The sequence below is a fragment of the Calypte anna genome, chromosome 8, assembly GCF_003957555.1.
Source record: "Calypte anna isolate BGI_N300 chromosome 8, bCalAnn1_v1.p, whole genome shotgun sequence".
In the NCBI taxonomy this organism is placed as follows: Eukaryota; Metazoa; Chordata; class Aves; order Apodiformes; family Trochilidae; genus Calypte; species Calypte anna.
The window spans coordinates 20,725,351-20,743,650 of NC_044254.1; the positions used below are offsets into that span (position 1 = coordinate 20,725,351).

General features: G+C 43.6%; 1 protein-coding gene across 3 annotated transcripts in view; it reads right to left on the minus strand.

Moving 5' to 3' along the window:
- Window positions 1-18,300, minus strand: part of ERI3 (ERI1 exoribonuclease family member 3) — a 132,295-nt gene that overhangs the window by 98,158 nt on the left and 15,837 nt on the right. For all 3 annotated transcript variants that reach the window (XM_030454820.1, XM_030454822.1, XM_030454821.1), the window contains exons 3-5: window positions 10,049-10,165; window positions 3,661-3,720; window positions 1,410-1,501 (exon numbers count right to left, since the gene is read on the minus strand). In XM_030454820.1, coding sequence (XP_030310680.1) covers window positions 1,410-1,501; window positions 3,661-3,720; window positions 10,049-10,165 — 269 coding nt within the window. The remainder of the gene's footprint in view (window positions 1-1,409; window positions 1,502-3,660; window positions 3,721-10,048; window positions 10,166-18,300) is intronic.

The following is an 18,300-nucleotide window of genomic DNA, read 5'->3' on the forward strand; positions in this document are numbered from 1 at the left end:
CCTTGTTACCCCACTGCAAAAGTGGTAAGATGGGCTTTCAGCAAAGTTAAGTCTGCTCCTCACAACCATCACTGAAAGCAGTAAACTGGACTCTCAGAACAGTAATACATGGGTAAAAAACTAAGAAAAGAGAACAGATAAAAAGTAGAAGTTTAGCACATCCCTGCAGCTGTCTTTGTGCTTGGTCCCTAATAGAAATTTAAACATGATAAATAGAGAAAAATAAGCCTCATTCTTAATTTAAACCCATAACATAGGTTATCAGAATTAGGAATATATACCAGCTCTGGGCACAGCCCCAGCACAGACCCAGATTTTGTCTCAGAAGCTCACATACCACACTCCTATCTAGAGCATGGCAAATTTCTAATCTCCACTAGGGCTTGTGCTGCTGTTTCAGTTCTCGTATCTTGTCTCGCTAATCACACCAAGAAGAGACAAGGAACTGCCACTCTACAAAGACCACTCTGCAGGGAAGAACTGGTGCTGATTGTTCCCAAGCTGTGTGCAGTTTATTTAGGCTTCTAACTTGGGGAAACCAACATCACAGTGAAAATCAAGTAACACTACTAACGAGTTGTGGATGTCAGTTTAGCATTGGATGTGTCAAGCCCATGGTTTACCGGTGTGATAACAACAGGAGTCTTTATCCAGCACTCTGAGGAAATGAAAAGCTGAAGAGAGATTATAAGAATCCAAGTGAATTCAGCACAATATGACGCCAATCTGCAAACACCTTACTGATTAAACTCATCTAATTCTTAAGACATTTAACACCACTTTTTTCAACTAACAGTTTTATATTGGTTGTCTATTTATTTTTATAACAAAGCACACATACACTGACACTTGCAGATTCCAGTGTGAGTCCCCACCTAGTATTCTCCAGATAGAGACATCCAGCTGACGAAGATGACCTTAGCAATAAGAACACTGATGAAGCATGCCAGACTTGGTCTGCATTGTCTTTCCAAGTTCTACTCTGTGACTCACACCTAATGTGCCAAGATGACAGAGAGAAAGCATTGCATGTGAAAGTCAGGTTAGGACCATTGCTTCATTTGGACGTAAAGAAACAGAGTTACATGTATGCATACTCAGAAATACCCATCCTTTTGGAAAGTATATTGGATAAAAGAGAAAACAGTTTATCCAGTTTAAAGCTCTGGTTCAAACCCTTCTTGGGGTTCTGAAAAGATTTAAGGAATATCCTAGGGACCTTGCACTATGCCCAGCACCCACCTGTTGTCTTAAACAACCCTGCACTCCTGATTATATATTGGAAACAATTATTTGCCTAAGAAACAATGACTAGGGACTCTTGTAGGCTTGTAAGGACAAAGACATGCACTACAGGCAAGCACAAAGCAATTAAGCCCACAGAAAACTCCCTCCCCTTCCATACTCACATCACTTTCAAATCCCAGTCTCCACAGGTCACAAAAATCGACTTGACGCTGGGATCTAAGAGGCCTTCCTTTGCCATCCACTCGTCAACCCTCTGAAAAGGAAGGCAAGAAAAGGGGATGAGTTTTGCAGACACAGGCTGAGCCACAACAGTTAAACTCAGATAAGCTGCTTGCAATCAAGAGAGAAGAAAATTGTGATCTTATCCACCCTCTCCCCCTCTCTCTTCTTTCTTTGCTTGCCATCTCAACAACAGCACGTTTGGACCTTTGAAGATTTCTGATAGGAGACATCAAGCAACCAGAGCAGAGATGATCTTATCAGACACCACAGCAGCTCTGCTCGTGGAAGGATGGAAGTTGTGCAGCATTAACGGGACAATACAACTGCACTGCTACCTGGCATTCCTCCTCCACTTTTCCTCCCTCTGTACCAAATGGGTTCATAGTGAGTGCAACTCATGTCTCCAGTAAGGGGAAAACATAGACATCCTGGGACGGCAGCTCTAAACCTACAGCACTCCTCATATGCTCCAATTCATACAGTTTCAAAAGGATATAGGAAAGGAGGCTAAACAGAAGGACTGGGCACACACAGGCACTGTGCAACAGTGACAAGCAAAGTCACATGTCCCCTTTCTCTCCAGGCTGGGTCTCCTTCCTACCTACAGTTCCAAGGAGGTGCTTGTTCAAGGTACACTGTGGACTGAAAGAGAATCCACTACTCCTGATCAACTTCCCATAGGGACAAGTGTTCTGGATCCACCTCAGAAATGGGTCGTGTTAATCTGGAGGGTGCACATCCACCTTGGGGATTAACCAGGAGGAACTCACCTAGACTAAAACCCCTGCATAGACATTTAGTCCAGCTACAACTAGCAAATGACATGCTCAAAACCTTCTGGTGGCAGATGACAGGAAATCACCTGCAATTATGCAGCCTCACTAGCAGTATTTCCAGAGCTTCAGCAAGAGAAATCCCTCTGCTTTTCCCTCACTTGACACCTTCCACTCCTGAATAAACCTGCATGCCCCAGAAGCTGCCTGACCCAAATCTCATTTTAACCTAGAAACATGCTGCTGTATGAACACCTTTTCAGTCCAAATAAATGAAATTTACCGAACTGTTTCCCCACTCCAATAATCTCCTGTGGAAACAGAATGAACTCTGTAATACTGCAGCACCAATGTATGTTCACCCACACAGGCAAAGAAAGCTCTCTCCTCCTGGGGCAGCATGCACAGGCATCCCTATGCTTATGGACCAACACCGCTGCTATGTGGTGTCTGGAGAGCACCAAGGAGAGCTTGAGGTTTGCCTGGATGCAAGATGTCACCTTCACAGAGCACCACCTTTGGTCTCATCTCACTGCAGAAGCCTTTTGGGCAGAGGACAGTGCTGCTTCTGCCTCCTTCAGACTGCCAGGATTTTCCAGCCAGCTCTGTATAAGGCTCCCCATAGCAAGGGGCAGCAGTAGTAACACCTAAATTCCTTGATGCGAGCGCCTGTGAAGTGCTGTCTCTATGGAGGACTTTAAACCTTTAATTTGATTTCCTCAGATAAGCAATTGTTGCAATTATTCTGATTAGGAACAATTAGGCAACACAGCAATGGAAATCCTGACAGAGACAATGCATCGAACACCAACCTGAAGCCCAAGCAAGCTCTGGTTGAGGAGGTTTCCTTCACTATTTGACTTCCAACAAAAGCTATTGATGGAGAAATACTTCCAAGCTAATTAAACCCTAAATGCTTTAGGAATTCAACATTTTGCAGATAGCATTATTAGAACTGTATCTGCATTCGTGCATCCTTGAGATTAGATATTAGAGGCATTTTCTTTCTATACTACATGTATTATTGAGCATTTAAATAGGTAGAAAAATTTAATTTAATAAAGCACTGAGGGAGGGGAAAGAAAAAAGCAGGAATTCCTGAAGCAGTGGCCTTGAACAATATCTTAGTGTTTTAAAACTGGCTGAAGCAAGAATCACCTCTTCTCCTATCTACTGGCAGAAGCTGGGATATATTGTCAGCACCCTTGACATGAACAGCTGGAGATGACAGATCAATGGTTCAATACTCTCAGCAGTGTGTCACCAACGTGACAGCAAATGTTATTCTAATGAAGCTGTAATCATAGTCAAATTACGCGGTTCGATTCTCAGCAAGGAGAGGGTGCAGGGAAAGAGATGAAGAGGGAAAGACAGGACCAGAGGTCAGAGTTCAGGAACTAAAGGTTATTCTGCTTACCTCAAGCACTTGCTGGAGGCTTGGCTGACCATCCACCATGCCTTGAATAATCCCAGTCAGCTGAAATGAGAGACAAACAGAAAGCAGGCATCAGAACAGCACTCAAAAGATCATTAGCAAGGTCTCCTCTCCTGTCCATCTCACTGCAACCAAAACATGCTCTTGTAACCCACATGGACATTGCTGAGGAGGAGGCAGCCACAGCAGAGTGATCCTGGCCGCTCCCTAGACACAGGCAAGGGCACAGCTTCATCCCATGCACAGAAATATAGGGGGGCTCCTACCCACACCAGAAAACAGCTCTCAGTTGGGCAGGATCTGCTTCAAGAGCAGTGGTGCCCCCTGCTTCACGTACCAGCCTGATGCCCAAAACGCTGCCCTTTCCCAACACATTTCACCAGTTTTGATGTTGCCCTGATGTACACAGGCAGCGGTAACTACTGGGGTCCCTGACCATTCCTCCCTGCTATTGCAGGGACACCAAAATTGTGCAGTGTTAGATGAGCAGAATAAACAACTGTAAGCGAGACTCAGAATGGACCCCGTCATCCTCCTCTGCCCACACACATGCTGTCCCATCATCCATCCCATCACCCTTCTGCATTTTGAAATTGTATTAAGAACAACTGAATGAAATCAAACGAAACCACCTTTCTTCCTCAGGCCTGGTCTACTCTGTTTTTCAGGAGGTTCCTTAAGAACAGGTCCTGCCAACAGGTAGCCCTGCTGACTGCAGCCAGACTGCTCGGCTGTTTAAAGTTAGACACATGAATGAAAGGATGCAGTCTCATGGGTCTCTACCTGCATCTGCCCAGGATAGCTTGAGGCACATGGAAAACAGATAATTTTTCTGTCTGCCTTCTAACTGACAAAATTGTCTTTTAACATATTGAATATTGGAGGTCAGTAGCTTGCCATCAATGCACCCAAGTAATTAAAAAAATCATTATTAAAACAAGTGCACACTACAGGATTTCACTTCATATGGCACTTTCCTGAAGCTACATATCTCACACATTTTCATAAAATAAAGGTCAAACATAGCCTTGGAGCATGCCCTGCTGCCTGCACATGCATCCAAGCCTCCAGAAGCCATGGACTCTAGTCAAGAGATGCTGACAGCCCCCCACCAGCCAGAAGTAACTCTTCCACACAGACCAGCTCAACCTACTCATAAACATAAGCCCTCTCACAAACCACAGGGCTCTGCTTTATTAAATGTGTGGCAACTGAAAGAAGCTCAAATCGTTTCTGCCTCTGTTTCTCTGGCTGCTTGGCTTACAGCACTGAACTCAGAGGAAAAGGAAAAAAAAAAAGAGATTAAACTCCAATTAAACTGTAATTACATTTAATGAATACCAAATACCTGACTCACTGAATAAGTTGTAAGTGGAAAGATTATTTTCTCATAGTTACTTCCATGGAATGGTAATATATACCTTTTAGGGAAAGTATTTTAATTTTAAGAATAGAGTTCCTCTAGGTAGGTTTCTCAAGTTCATCAAGCCATTATGAGGTGGAATATTAAGGAAGTGGAGGGACACAGACACTCTTTCATATTCCAGAAACTGTTTTTATATTAATCTGTATTTTAATTGGGTAACAGCTGCTACCTACAGACTTCGCATACTCTGAGACGCAAATAGATTGGAGAGATTAATGCAAGACTCTTTGGAGGAGTTTTTAATGCTCTCTGGCGCCTTTTTTTTTTTTTTTTTTTTTTTTCTTCTTGCCATAGTTCTTTCCAGGCATTCCCCTGGCAAAGGTGGACAGCTCACCAAGTGTAAGGCACTGGCTTCGTCTCTCCAAAGGCAACTCAAATCAAATCTCTGGAAGTGACTGAAAGATAAGCTTTTGGGAAAGCATTGAAGAATTCGGGTTGGAAGATACCTAAAGTTCCTGCAGTGAACAGGGATATCTTCAACTAGATCAGGCTGCTCAAAGCCCTGTCCAACCTGACCTCGAATATTTCCAGGGATGGGGCATGTTCCACCCCTCTGAGCAGCGTTCCAGTGTTTCACCACCCTCATCATAAAAAATTTCTTCCTTATGTTCAATCTCAATCTATCCCCTTCTAGTTTAAAACCATTATCCCTTGTCCTGTCACAACAGTCCCTATCTTTCTTGTAAGCCTCCTTAAGTACTGAAAGTCTGCAATAAAGTCTCCCCAGAGCCCTCTCTTCTGCAGGCTGAACTAACTCCAACTCCCAGCATTTCCTTATAGGAGAGGTGCTCCATCTCTCTGAATATGTTTGTGGCTCTCCCCTGGACATACTCTGACAGGTCCATGTCTTTCCTGTAATAGGGATGACAGGTAACCTTTTGATATCACAGCTAGGACTGATGTAAATGGCTTCTACAGCTCCAGGCATCTTCATGACTCTATCTTTTCAGTGCTGCACCCTGGATGGTCATGGGAGGACAGAATGAAATGGCCTCATCCAGACAGTTCCCACCAAGAGGGAGGAAGGATAAGGCAGATGCAGAGGTCTCACCAGAATCACTGACTGATCTTGTCCAAGATTCCTTCCCTGCCAGGCCACACAAAGTACCAATTAATCCACACAAGAACACCTCAACAAGCACACACGCACACGAAAATCACATTGCAGAAATCACACGCATGAATACAAATGGATATACCTGCTCTAGGGTACCTCTCAGTACAGGCCAGAGAGTGCTCAAAAGGGAGCAGACTTCTATTCTTTCACCCTTTCTATTATAAGTTCACATCCATCTGTAACACCCAATAGAGTACATTTGGTCTGCAGCACTATCTGGTCTTGCAGCTTTGATAAAGCATAAAACCATAAAACTGTACAATTGTAAAGTTTCACTGGTGATCTCAAGCACATGGTACTTGGAAACATAAACAAGCTAAGGCATTTATCTTTTTGTACTTTTATTGTTCGTTCCTTCAGGAATAAAAAAATCAATAAAAAATTAATCATAAAAAGAGAGCAAGTACCATGAAAAAGCCTGTACAAGCACCTTCTGGGTAAAGGGAATCTCTCACTTAAGCTTCTGACATGAACTTTCTTGAGCATCAAACAAACCACCTGTATCTTCCAAAAAGGCATGATGAGCTTTACATACATAACAGCTTTTAACACTTGCGAGCACTTTCCACCTTGTCTGCCTTTATGTTCAGCACACCCTCATAATAATGGAGCCTCATGATCTGTTGTTTTACAAAAACAAGTCAAGAGAAAAGGGACCAGATAAAGGTTACAGTGAGCTAGCACTGGAAGATGTGCTTCTGGTCATCAGTGTAGGGAGTTGGAGAAACCTCCAGGAACCAGGGGAGAAACCAAAAACTAAGGGACAAAGCAAAAGCTAAGCAAAGGCATGCCTTAAGAGTGACTCTCTTCACCCTTGCAGAGACCCTTCCTCTGATGTGATGTGATGTGCTGTGATGTCTTCTACAAGAAGGAAGAGAGAGGAATGAAAGAGGTACTCCAGACCCAAGTAGTAATATTGAGAAAACTTGGTAATCCTCCCACACACAGTGTATACCAAGCAGTATTATTTCTCCACAGCAAAGGCAGCAAGTGGAGGTGAAAGCAGCAATACAGCAAGTGGAGGTGAAAGCAGCAATACAGCAGGCAGGCTGCCCTATAATGTCAGCATCACTGCTTTTCCTACAGAGTTTATCTGGAAAACCGTCGTATTTCTACTCCAAGACAGTTTGCTGATTACCTAAGCACTTGTCTCTGGTGTACAATCTGATAATCAGGCCTGGTCTTTCTTTGTAGACAAAGAGGCCAATAAATCTCACCCTTTCTAAGTAGAGGTGCCTAAAAAAATCCCTTTACTGGCATTTAGCAAAATGGATATTTTTCAGAAAACATAAACCAGCTGAAAGTCAATGGCAAACGCTGTATCTGTGCAGGCAGCAGCTCTGCAGGAGCTGGACACAAAGCACACCTCAGCCATGTCCCCAAGGTCTCAGGTCCCTGCCCCTTGTACCTGGTCTAGCAGAAGCCATTGACCCCACAGGTCTCCATGCAGCCACTACAGCCTCTGCAAAAAAGCAGATACAAATGCAAAAGCATATTTTTGCAACTGTTCAGCAACCAGCTCAGTACAACCAGCTCACCTGTGGCTCTTAGGGCAGGGTTTCAAAGTCAGCCCCAAATTCCAGCACAATCTCACTCCCTGGACCTCATGGCAGCCCCTGCAACAGGCAAGAAGACCACCAAGCCAGAGAGACGGGCCACAATGTGCAGTGAGCAGCACAGGCATACTGGAGAATTGCTCAGGAGCCAGTGGCTTCCAGGCTGAGATTAAAATCAGCTCCCTAATCCAGGCTGTTAATAACAGAGAACTTGCCAAAGTTGGTGAGTTAGGCCACTTTGTGTCACCGATACACACTAGTGAGGGTTCTGCAATAATTTTGCCTGCTGGCCTCAGCACTGTTCATTTTTATCCAGCTCCGGACACAAGCCACCAGACTAAGGTCAGCAGCAGAATCTGCAGCACGATGCTGCAGCTGGGACACCTCAGCCTGTCCTGGGGACTCCTGTGCGCACACAGCCTGCATACACACATGGTCTTGATTGCCTGAGGGCTCCACACAGGAGAAACAAACCTGCAAACCACAAAAAGCTGCTCCAGGCTCCCAGGAGCAAGAGAAGGCAGAGAAACCAGTGCTGTGGGACAGGACCACCAGACGGGCTGAATGTCTCAGTCATAGGCTCAGCATCCAGAGAACCCCTCAATGTGCTCAGGCTGCAGCAGGCAGGAGGAGACTCCAGAGCCAAGCTTTGTTCAGCTCAGGCAGCCACACCAAGCCAGTCCCACAGAGTCTCTCCCATTCAAAATCTGAGCTAGAATCTTTAGCAGCACAGGGGTAAGGGCACAACAGAGGAATTTCCAGAAAAAGGAATTTTGGTGGGAGTTGATGAATGAGATGATTTCTCTCTAGAATTCAGATGACATACAAAACAGACATTTTTGGCTCTGCTCTAGAAGACATTGGTCTTAGTGAAGATGAGGTGCAAGTGAAGATGAGGTGCAAGCTGTGAGATTTATCACACTTGTACAACCATATGTCCAGCAACTCTCATGGGGATAAGGACAGCCAAAGTAGTTGTCCAGCCTTCCAATATTAAGGTTGCAAAACTGTTTCCACTATAACCCTCTACTGTTTTCACACATTTATAGCTTTCTGAAAGCCCCTCACCTGGGAATAATGTTTTCTGTGCTCAGTCTTTTTTTTTTTTTTTTTTTTTAAGTTTAAATAAAATACCTTCGCTGGTTTTTAGTTACAAGAGAATGAAAAAAAAAAAGTATTTATTTTTACAATGTGGAAATATGGTAGGGGCTGGCTGGTCCTGGAGGGGACTCCACCTAACACAGAGGAGTAATTTTTTCATGAAGTTAACTTGTCCAAGAAGGACAAGCACTCCAAGGACCTGCAGACACAGAAGTTGGGGAAAACACACCATGGTCTCAATGATCCAGGATGAGACTGGACAGGTATACCCTGATTTCCATAGTCAGTACTTCAGTTGTTGAGCTGGCCAACATCAAAATAGTGGATAAAAAGCAAAAAAGCTCAAAGCAAAAGGAACTTAAACTTTGTCTTGATGGCTACAGCAGGGAGGAAGAACACGCTTGCAGAAAGAATTAACTTATTGCATTGAATAAAAAAACCCAAACCAAACAAGTCACAAATCAACACACATGCAGGCACATGCACTCACACTGGTTTCCTTTGAACCATCAGAGATCACATTTACTACCTTCATCTTCTCTGTGTCTGGGGAGAGGTGGACACAGCTCAAGAACAGCTGTCCTCCACAATGACAGTAACCAAGTAACAAGAGGCCACTTCTCCAGCAATCATTTTAAGTGCCCCAGAAGCACGACATCAAAAAGAAAGTCTTAAATATGCAGGCATGGGTTACTCTACAATTCTGAAGGTCTCATCAAATCCCAACAGGCAGGCCCAAAGCATAGCCATTAACAGCCTCTGAACCATGCAACCATACAACATTTTTTAAAAATTTGTACCATGGTCTCTTTGGACCTTCTCCACCAAAGAGCAATGCAGCACAATCATGAAGAGCTTACAGAGAGGCTACAGGATTTTGAGCACCAGCTAATATGAGTGCTTTTATTTTGTGGTCACCCAGTTAGATGTCCTTTAGTTGTAAATACAACTGAACTTAGCAGATCACAGCTCAAGTCATTTATGAATCCAAAATTAGGTCTTCACATGATACTGCAATGATGAAAAATTATTCCCCTTGTCCTTAACTCAAGGCTGGCATGACATTCTGCCTTGCAGCTGTACCAAGAAGAGGCAACCCCAACCCCTGGTGCAATGGAAACCTGCTTCCCAGGGAGACTCTTGGAGCACCAGGGAACCTTTGCACTTTACCTCTGTACAGAAGGGCGTAAGCTGGGGATGCACCACAGGCTGAACATACATGTGAAAGGTGGATTCAATCTCCATCGTCCTGCCATTCAGCTTCAAGATAGGGAATTCGATGATTTCCTGAAGAGGGCAAAAAGAAAAGCAGCTGTTCATTTAAAGCAAACAAAGATGGAAATGATCCTGTATAACAAGCTGGCTGTAAAAAGAGAGGCCTGACAGTCCCAAACAAAAATCTGACACCAAAACTCTGCACAGTGAGGGGTGGCAAGTGGTACTGGAGCACAGAGCACATCCAACACCATGAGTGAGGAGGATGGTGCAGACACTCATTGCAGCTGGGACAGGTGGCAGGGATGTCTCTGCTCAATGGCACACACGGCTGCCTAAGGAAGACAATCTGGCACCACTCACATGTCAGCTCTACCCAGGGAACATGGAGATACACTTGCAACAAGCTCACATTCGTTTAGTAAGGATGCCCCAGGGAGACTGGGACCTCCACAAGACCAGCCTCACCTGCTCCACCTTGCTGTCCTTTTGGAGGACATCACCAGCCAGACAACAGGAGCTACTGTATGAAAACACCTTCTTCCCAGAAGCTGAGGAGCATTGCTCTCCTCTAACAGAGCAAGAAGAGGAGCTGGAAGCCCCCCCCCTGGAAAATCCATCCCTACGGGATACTGCACAGTAGCAAGCCCTGCTTAATTTTCCTCTTTGTAGCCAATTTATGCTGATAGGGAAATAAAAATGTTCCTTCATCAGAATAATGTTCAATTATTTGAATAATCAGCAATCAAAAATTTACATGGACCTGTTAATAAAAAGTTTAAAGAAATCCAGTTGCGATGGATTTCTCAATTATTAAAAAATACACATGAAATTAAAAAAGCCACCCACTGAATAAAAGCGATAAAATCCTTTGTGTTCACCCCCCTCCTTCTCTACCCCCTCGCCTCATTCCAGTTTAATGTAAGAGGAGAAGTGACAATTTGTTTGGTGTCTTTAAAGAATAATTTGTCTATGTTATTTAATAGAGATGCATGGCACTGGGGTTCTGGAGTGCAAATGAGCCCACTGAGTGATATCCATGCAACAAGCCTCTCAAATCACTTCTGGAGAGAAACAGAGTCGGAGAGAGAATAAAAAAAATATTGCTTTTTAATATTCAAAAACAGTTTGCAAAATTTAATCAAAGCAGAGCAAAAGCTAACATTTTTACCACTTTGACATTTTTATTAGCGCTTTCATAAATTTTTAAAACATGAATGGAATTAGTTTAACAACAAAAAAAAAAGCTGCCTGAAAACATCTGGAAGAGACAAATAAGAAATAATAAAAAATAAAATAAAAAAATTCCAACTCCTGTGAGTAAAATTAGCATGTGGAAAATGCAGCCGCCGCAGAGGAACTAACACAGCTTTTGGACCCTGACTGCAAACCCCATGACCCGCAGGCGGGTTTCACCATGAGGTCATACATTTGAGCTGATGACATCACTCCAGCAGGCAGAGGGAGGGCAAAAGGATGGGTAGGTAAATGAAAAATTAAAAAGCAACAAATAATTTAAATAGCCAGAAGAAACACCCAATTCTATGGTGGACAGAGTCCACGACCATAGCAAAGCAGCTCCCAGGAGCACACAGCCCAGACCAGGGCACGTGAGGAGCACATGCCACCAAGATGGAAGGTTGGAGAATAAAATAAAATAAAGTGTTAGCAGTGCTGAAGTGCCCAGGTGTAGATACCAAGCAGTCTAAGCTGCAAAGGACACACGGCTTAACCATTCCCCCACAAATAGCTGTGCCACATTCAGGGTGTGCCATGCAGCCAAAGCAGAGCAGAAGTTTGGGTACATCCTTCCCCACAGCCATACCACCCCACCAGGAGTCACCAAGTTCCTAGAAGAAAAAGATGAAACTCCATCCAGTGCTGGAAGGGGAGGAGAACACAGGCAAAACACAGGAGCATCACTCTGGATCGCCTGTTGTGGAGCCAAACTCAACAACTTCAGCCACCCATGACCACCCATGGAAACATTAGAAACACCATCTGCCTAAGAAACACTGAACAAGATGATCCCCCCTTCAAAACAACTACCAGATAAACTCTGAAAGCAGCAAATTCCTGTTCAGAACAAAAAGGGACTTGAAAAGTTTGAAAACCAATGGAGAGGACATCATAAGGGAGCCAGGCTTAACCCCAGGCTGGGGGTTAACAAAACCCCATCCTTCAAACCAGGCTGGGCTAGCTCGGTGCCCCTCAGGTCTGCATCACATCCAGGGGGTGACCACAGAAGCAGGCAAGCCCATGGAAGGGCAAGACGAGTGTCCTCCCTCCCAGAGAGGGACACATACCAGCTGGATTTCACAGCAGGGCTGCGTTGCCACATGGAGATCAGTCCTGAGGGACCAGAAACATCCTTAGGGGCCATCAAGTGGCTGGATGCAAAGCAAGAGTGAAAGACAGCCCTGTCACTGATCTGATACACAAAGGCATCGTTTCCTTCCAAAACCAAAGGCAAAAAGCACTTCCAGGAGGGTCAGATTAAGACAGACGGAGGAAATAAAAAGTCATGCTAAAAAATATGTGGAAAATTTAACAATATCCAGAATGCAGGCCTGTGGGAAGTGCATGGCTGGGAGTAGGGGTGGAACCCCAAGAATGAATTGAGCATCTCAGGGGAAAGCACAGCTGCTCTCTTGGGTTTATTTAGTCAGTTTTTGAAGCAAGTAGTAAAGAACCTTTCCCAAAAGGCTGTTTGTCCTGAACACTTCCTATAGCAGAGGTTTTTTTCCAGTCTCTGGCAGTGTTTGCTCCACTCGTATCTAAGGCAACAGATACCAGCCCCATGAAATAAGCCCCACTCCTCACTAACAACGTTAGCCAGTCCTGCAATGAAATTTAACCTGTGACACTGCTGTACTTTTCATTTAAACTTTCATTTGGAGAGAAGCAGTGTTTGGAGACCCAGCAGTTTGTCCTGCTATAAAGGACAAGTGTTGGGACCTTTAAAGGTGCCATTCATCTTTTGCCTTTATTAAATTCAATTTTCTTAAGCCCATGATACATCATGAAATTAAGAGTTGACATTCCTGAAGAAACAAAAATATCTATCAAACATAAACAGAAAGGAGGGAAAGAGGCCTCTATTACCAAGAATTTATGGCTTAAAGTTGATCTGTTTCCACTTTTTTTCTTTTTTTTTCTTTTTTTTTTTTTTTACAAGCATATGGTTTGTTTTAGATCTCCAAAATGTTATTACAGATCTAGAATTTCATTAGTAATTATTATGAAATGGTGAGCACTTAAGACACACACACACAACCCCCCAACAGACCATGATGCAGGAGGTAGCCGGGCGCTCTCTCATGTTTCACTGCAGCCCAGTGAGCTCAACATGCCCAGCTCCATCTCCACCATCAACGACCTTTGCTTCTTCTTCCCAGATGGGAAAGGTGGAGGTGAACAGCATAATGGAATTAAAAACGAAGTATTTCACCAATACTTCTTTTCTTTTATCACTCTGATCATCCATAAGCACTACCTTGAGATCCTCACCCATTTCCACTTCCAACAGTGAGTACCTGCTCCCAATTCAGCCATGATTTGGGACCTCCAAGTTTACCCTACACACAGCCCCAGTTTTCTTTACAGCATAACCAGAAGTTATGGATGTGCTGAAATCATGCTGAGGGTGTCCAGAGGCTGCAATGGCCACAAGCAACCAGAAGAACAAATGTACCCATTTGAATTTTGTGAGCACTGCAATTAGGTATTTTATTTAGCACTGCAAAGTAACTTGAAAGGAAATCCAGGATTCAAGCCACCAGCAATAAATAAGCGGGTTTTTATTTTCCTTTCATTGTCATGAAAAGTTGAACATGTTTTCTGTTGAGAAATTCTGCACGCAGCTCCCAATTACAAGGCATTTGCATTTATATTGTTGGAACACAGAGCTTCTAAAATCAATATTAACACGCTTAAAGAAAAAGACATCAGCACCCTCTCCCTCCTCTCAGCTGCGCGCCCAAACAGAGTAACAATAAGAACCTACAGAGCCACAGGGCTTGTACGTATCCATTACCAAGTCCACCCTCTTTACAGCAACCTTACATTTATGATTGCACAGTACTTGAAGCAAATCTGTGTGATGCGTGCTTTTTAAAAAGGCAAGAAAGTTCCCAGGTGCAAGCCTCCCATGCAATCCAGCTGTGCCAGGCCAGTGGGCTGAGCAGCAGCAGGAGGCTGTAGGGTAACTGCAGAATGGCTAGGGACTCGCTTTTAAGAGGGATTTAAAAAATTCATAAGGGCATGTAAAAGCACTGCTATAAACCCAGCCTTTCACTACCCAACCATCCTAAATGAGAGTCCCTTCCCTTTAACACTGGAGCAGAGATGCACAAATTCAGCTGTCTTGAACTTCTTGCTCATAAAAGAAATTAACAAGCACACAAGTATACTCGCTGAATAATTTCCTGTAACAGACAGACACTGAGTTCAGAGAAGAAAGCATGTGAACTTGTAGTAATTCCCTGAAAAGCATCTTTTTGCTTGTAATTTTTGATCTGTGAGCACTTACATCATTTGAATACAGAGCTCAGCAAGAACTTCCTGGATCTCAAACCTTTCAATCCAGAAGCTCATGTGCTAAGTGGACAGGGAACACTTCAGGACACTGATTTATATATTTGAGGAAGACCATGTGGCCTGTTCAGTCCAAAAACTATCAGAGAATAATTTATCCTTTCTACCCACCCCCATGTGAAGAAGTTTAATAAACACAAGAATAAAAGATGCCCATAAAAATCAGAGCTGACTGTTCAAAATGCCATAAAACCAAGCAGAGGCGGTTGAAAGGGATTTTGTCTGATAAAGGAAAACATAAAACTTCCTACCAAAAGGCCCCTTTACACCTTCAAAAAAGGTAAGGGCAAAAGAGGCAAGGGACATTCTGTGGAGAGAGGACAGGCTTGGCACCAGATCATTTTGTTGAGGGATGCTCCCTCACTCACCCCTTTAAAGAAAAGTCACTTTATGCACAAGGAGCTTATTTCTTAAACAAACACTCGTGTTTTTGATTTACACCACGGGCTGCTCCTAAATAATTTATGGCGGGTTAAATTTATTGCACAGCCCTGGCCGGCTGCAAATTCGAATTGCCAAATAATTAGATTTTAGGGCAATGCTTATAAATTATCCGCCGATTTGTCCGGACTTGTTTGTCAGTTGCTTTGTGCTTCAGGTCATCTTTGGCATTTCGCTGTTTGTGTTTTAATTGCTGATTTACACTTTGACAGATGAGAGTTGATGCCTCGAAGATCGGGGAGGGGGCGGGGGGTTGAAGAGCAGGAAGAATCAGAGCTTTTAAAGCCTTGTGATTTTCTTTTTTTTTCCAAGGCAATTAAAATCGAAAAGGGACACAGTAAGGACAGCACTAGCCTAACAGATCTACCCCCCCACTTTCCATCCTCTGCTTTAATTACTATTTTAACTAACACAGTTTCCAAGTGAGCAGCCTTGCACTGGTCCTCAGGGGCAGTAACCAAGATGACCTCATAGGTCTTTTCCTCACTTCTAGATTTTTATTAAACTAACCAAAACAAATACTGTAAAAGCAGCACTTCTACAGTGGAGGACAGCAGGACTTCTGCTGAATCAGGGCTATGCTGACTTTCCAAAGGATTCCTACCTGCACATATGGTGAGCAGTCTCTCAGTGCTTCTGTTCCAGGTAAGTTGTTACTCTCTACACATTAACCTTGCCAAAAGGTCTTTGGGGAAGCAGCTGACCCCAAATTTCTTTTTCTAACACTAACTAGCTTAAAGTACACATACGCACACACCCAGCAACTGAATGTATTTAAATAATTTGTATATTCATTAAAAGCATGATGGGAAGTACACATCAAAATCAAAACACAAGAGAACCAGCAGGAATATGGAAAGGTCATAAAACACTGGGATAAGATGATGTGAAGACAAATTCTGCTGCCTGACCATTGAATATTCTTCCTCCTCCTGCTTGAGGTAAAGCTCATTGCATTCCTTCAATACTGAGGCACTGGAGCCCAATGTCAAAGGCTGGATTTCCTCAAAGATAAGTCTTGAGTTGCATTTTGGGTTGTATATTGGCATTAAATGTAGCTCTCGTTTTTAGGTGCTTCCTTACAGCTGTGAGGGAGAGGGACCATTTCTCTTTCTTTAATAGAAGCTGAAATTCCCATCTAATCACATGCCTCCAGGAGCCTGAGCTTTAAGAGAGACATCTAGTCCATGCACCTGCCTGAGGGCAGCATCACCTCCCCCTAAATCATTTCTGACTTTGTCTAGGCTGGTTTTACAGACTCCAATAAGAGAGACTCACGTGCTCCCCAGGCACTCTATCTTTCTGTTTCATTAGTCTTATCACTGGAAAGTTTTTCGTAATGTCTAATCAGAATTTCTCTTGCTGTTGTTTAAATTCATGACTGCTCTTCCTATGCACAGCAGACACAGGCCAGAACATTGCCTTTCTTGGTTTTGTAACAGAAGATCCCATCGGACATAATCTCTCTTCACTGCACTAAACACAACCTCAGTTCCACACATCCTACACACACAGTTGCTTTTCACAGACCCCTGGTCATGCTCACTGTTTCCCTTTTGAACTCTCTTGAAAGGGTTTCAGGTTATTGTATTCCAAAGTGAAATACTTCCCCAGCTGAGGTCTTTTCTTACAGGGACAAGAAAAGGGGGATCCACATGTCTTACAAACAAAATATTTCCCTTCAACTTGCTACTGAGGTCTTCAGGACTTCTTTTATACCTGTCATTGTACCTGAAATCTCGAGAGCCGGCTCACACCCTTCTCCAGCCATCATGAACAAAACTTCTGTGCCCAGGCTGGGTTCTGCCTCTCAACATAAGCAACAGCTCACCTGCCAAAACCCAAAAAGCTTTTTTGATCTTTCCAGCAGCACCAAAGCATCCTGAATAAGGCAGAACCTCCCTCATCTTTCCACACCTGGGACAGACATCAACATTTCAACTGATGTATTCAAGCACTATTGACATATATTCAACTAGCCAGAAAATCTCTGCTGACAAAGACAACAACAGTTTAAGCTTGACAGTTTGGAAGAAGTTTAGCACTGAAATCAGGTCAAAAAGAGCACACACGTATTTCCAAATATTACCCTTCTATTGAAAGATGACAACTACACTATATCCTTTTCCATGTTTCCTCTTTTCCACCACAGGCAACCAGCATTTCCAGTCTTTGCTGCAGAATTATCAAACTGTTTCAAAACCCAACCTCTTCACCTGATATTGAGCAGCACAAACAATCAATGTTCCCAGGAACACTAAAACATCTGGGACAGGAAGAAAGGGCAAGCTACTGCATGTAAATGAACACTCAGGGTTTTACAAACATCACAACCAACTGCTGGTGACAATGCATTTCTGCCTGGCAGAGAGGAATTAAGTAACATGACCACAAGCTATTTTGCCAGCTAACAAGTGCACAGATCAACAAAGAGAACACAAGGACAGTTCCACCGCCAACTTGGCATGAAGGAGAGAAAACACGAGTCTTAGGCATGTCCTGTACCCTTCTTGACAAAAAAAATCGCTGAGCTGCAGTTTCTCTTTACCAGGAAAGCTTTGTCCAATACTGCAAGAAGATCACCTCAGCACAGCAAAGACCTCTCCCCAGCAATCACAGCAGCCTGAGAAACGACATCCCCATGCAGCACTCTAGACAGATGCCACATCATGGGAAGATTATAATCTGTTTTTAAAACAGCATGCTGAGATGCAAAATAACACCTGTGTCTCAGAGGCTGCAAAACAGCAGCAGGCACCCACTGGTCATGAACAACTGTACAGGGCTGTGCATGCAGCAGCACAAGCACAGTGAACATACAAACCTATGGCATAGATCCCCTTCCCTTCAGAATTGCACATGGTGTGAACATTTCCAGTGGCCCATCAGTCGCTTTACAGAGCTGAAGAAACCTCTAACCACAACAGAGAGCTCTTGTACATTCCTGAGCTATCATGGATCTTTTCAGGGTGACTGCCGCTCAACTACTTTCTGCTGTAACAACAAGTCTACTTAACTTTGCAACTTGTCACCTAAACGATGTGTAATGTTTGCACAGCTAAGGATACAGTGTTCAAACAGCACAGGTCGGGAATTGCACGCTGGGATGCATAACTGATGTGGGGTCTCCGCATGCTGCAAGAGAAAGGGCAACATGACTGATTGCTTTA